Raw genomic sequence first — 3,081 nt, forward strand, 5'->3', positions numbered from 1 at the left:
GACATAGAAAGATCTGACAGGGGCCCCAAACCTTCCCCTTCTTTACTCCACTAAACATAGGATTCTTATTTCACTCTGTGTTTCTGTTGGAGAGTTCCCCTCATTTCCTGTCTAGGAAAATGTTGTCACCAGGACAGGAAGTGAGGAGGAATCTCTCTAACGGAGCCCCAGATAGAAAACACCTGACCGGGGATCTAATCCTGACCCACTCGGCCTACAAACTAAGTCTTCAGTCCCACTGGATCCCACTTTGTAATCTGGAAACGTCACTTGAAGTCGCTCGATTCCAAAGTGGGATGTCAGTGCGACTTCAGGTGCGACTTGCAGGACATCTGTGTGACTTTATATACAAGTCTATGCAAGTCGCAGCTGAACTTGGAAAAAGTAGTGCAGGAAGAACTTTCATAATCGGTGCGACTCGGATGGAGGGGGATTTGTACCGGTATGACCGCTTCCATTGTGGGCAATAGAGTGCGACTTGTCATGTGATGAGAAACTATCAACTCACATGACGAGTCGCACCGCTGTGACCGGGGACTAAGAAACACAGTCTGGGCTCTCTGGTACATCAGATTATTTCTTTCAGTACTAAATCTGTAGAAGACGTCTTCATATATTTCCTCTCAGATTGTTACATTTATTTCCATCTCTTTGTAGTGTAGATTGTATGGAGGAGGGGGAGGGGCAGACAGGAGGGGGAGGGGCAGAGAGGAGGGGGAGGGGCAGAGAGAAGAGGGAGGGGCAGAGATAAGAGGGAGGGGAAGAGTGGAGAGGGAGGGGTGACCTCATCCTATCCCATCACAGTGACCGCACCCCACCCTCTATGTCTGATCATGTGCCACCCCACACAGAGGAACCACATGGGGGAGGGGCAGGGGGAAGGGGAGGGGCAGAGAAGAGGGGGAGGGAAAGGGAGGAGAGGTGACCCCATCCTATCCCATTCTAGTGACTGCACCCCACCCTCTATGTCTGATCATGGTGCAACCACATATAGAGCGACCACATGGGGGAGGGGCAGTGAGGAGGAGGAGCAGAGAGGAGAGGTGATCCCCATCCTATCCCATCACAGTGACCACACCCCACCCTCTATGTCTGATCATGGTGACACCCCACACAGAGGGATCACATGGAGGGAGGGACAGGGAGGGGGGAGGGGCAGGAAGAGATGGCTGGTGTCACACTGTGATAACTCTGCTTAAAAATTACAAAGTATTATGTCAGATTGTCAATGATAGATGGATGGATGGATGGATGGAGGAATGAATGGATGGATCGCATCATCACTGACCATTAGGACCAATGTTATTGTGACTCCAGTAATTGGACAGAAATTCTACCCAATCACAGAGATCGATGACAGAGGAGAAATCTCACATTTATTTATAGTACAAAATCTTGCAGGAAGCCCCGCCCACCTCTATATACTATTGGATGAATATGAAATGAATTCCAATTCTTCATCTGACATCACCAGACTGTGGGCGGAGTTCTCACATCTCCCCCCTCCCCCCACATATCTTTATACAACCTCTCCATACACATACCCCAGCATGGAGGGGCTCAGTGAAGGTGGTGGTGAAGGTGTGGAGGTGTCGGATCGGGTCACACAGATCATAGAAGGAGATCCGCCCGGCCTCATAATCCAGATCTATCCTGACTCTGTTACTGGAGGGATTGGGGGGTAATGGGGTCTCATCATAATCATGTGTCACTGAATACAGATCAACATCCCTGACCAAACCCCAGGACTTGTTATTACCTCCAATCAATGTCTCCAATCCTCTCCGGTCTATACTGGGGTAACACATCCCGACTCTCCATTCATCTGACCCCCCGACATCCACATCCCAGTAATGTCTCCCTGAGGAGAACCTCTGACTGCTCATCACCTGAGAATACTGGAATCTCTCTGGTGTTTTGGGGCGATTCTGGTTTCTCTCTGACCTGGACACAGTTTTCCCGCCATCTGATATCTGTAGATAATTAGCAGCTGTGTTTCCATCCAGTAATATGTCTGCAGCCCCCTGTATATAGAAGGATACATTTCCCCCTGTTAATATATCAGATAAACCTGTGTGTAAGACCCCCGCCACATCCAGCCCCCCTCCATCATGGAGGAGTTCCTCATGTCTCTCTCTGTCCTCATCATCTCCATCCTCAGTATCACACAAGTCACCTGTGTCTGATTCCTGTAGGACAGTCAGTGGATCCGTCATGTTACACATCTCCTCAATGTCACGCATCTTCCTGGACAGCTCCTCCTTCTTTATTTCCAGATCCTGGATGAAGATGGAGACCCGCTCTGCCCTCCCGGAGATGTCCCTCAGGACTCTCTTCTCCAGGTCTTCCAGACGTCTCCTGAGGTCTATAAACAGGGCAGTGACTCTCTCGGTGTCACCAGCTTCTTCTTCTTCTACTTTCCTCCTGTGTTCCTGCAGACTCTGGACTCTTTCCTCCATCTCCTCTCTCTTTGTCAGAAGTTTCTGCAGAACGTTCCTCAGTGTCTCCTTCTTCTTCTCAGAAGCCCCATCCAGTGACACCATCTTATGTCCTGTGTGTTCTCCAATCACATAACAAGACATACAGATACAGGTCTCATCCTCAGTGCAGTAATACTTCAAGACTTCCTTATGGACGGAGCATTTCCTGCTCTCCATGGACAAGGTGGGGTCACATAAGATGTGTTCTGGGGACTTTTTGTGGACTTTCAGGTGTTTATCACACAGAGAAACCTCACAGAGTAGACAGGATCTAACAGCAGGTACAGGAGAGTCCACACAGTGAGTACAGAAGACCCCGGAGTCCTCCTGACCTGGCTGAGCAGACAGGAAATTCTCTGCTATGTTACGTAGTTTCATGTTCTTCTGCAGTGGAGGACGACCCGGAAACTTCTGTCTGCATTCAGGACAGGAATATCCTCCAGACCCCTCCTGTGTATCCAGCACACGACCAATACAGACCAGGCAGAAGTTGTGTCCACATTTCAGGGTCACAGGATCGGTATAAATGTCCAGACAGACGGAACATTCCAGCTCAGCTCTCAGAGCAGAAGACGCCATCGCTGACTGCAGAAGAGAAACG

The 3,081-nt window shown here is 49.6% G+C and overlaps 1 protein-coding gene across 1 annotated transcript in view; it reads right to left on the minus strand.

The window, feature by feature from the left end:
- The window catches only part of LOC149429857 (E3 ubiquitin/ISG15 ligase TRIM25-like), a 5,239-nt gene extending 2,158 nt beyond the window's left edge, over positions 1–3,081 (minus strand). Inside the window, exon 1 of the mRNA XM_089666394.1 lies at positions 1–3,081. This exon is cut by the window's left edge and continues 2,158 nt beyond it. Coding sequence (XP_089522520.1) covers positions 1,491–3,059 — 1,569 coding nt within the window. The 5' untranslated portion in view covers positions 3,060–3,081 and the 3' untranslated portion in view covers positions 1–1,490.

This window comes from Staurois parvus, unplaced genomic scaffold, assembly GCF_062004578.1.
Source record: "Staurois parvus isolate SC_StPar_1 unplaced genomic scaffold, SC_StPar_1.0 ptg002687l, whole genome shotgun sequence".
In the NCBI taxonomy this organism is placed as follows: domain Eukaryota; kingdom Metazoa; phylum Chordata; class Amphibia; order Anura; family Ranidae; genus Staurois; species Staurois parvus.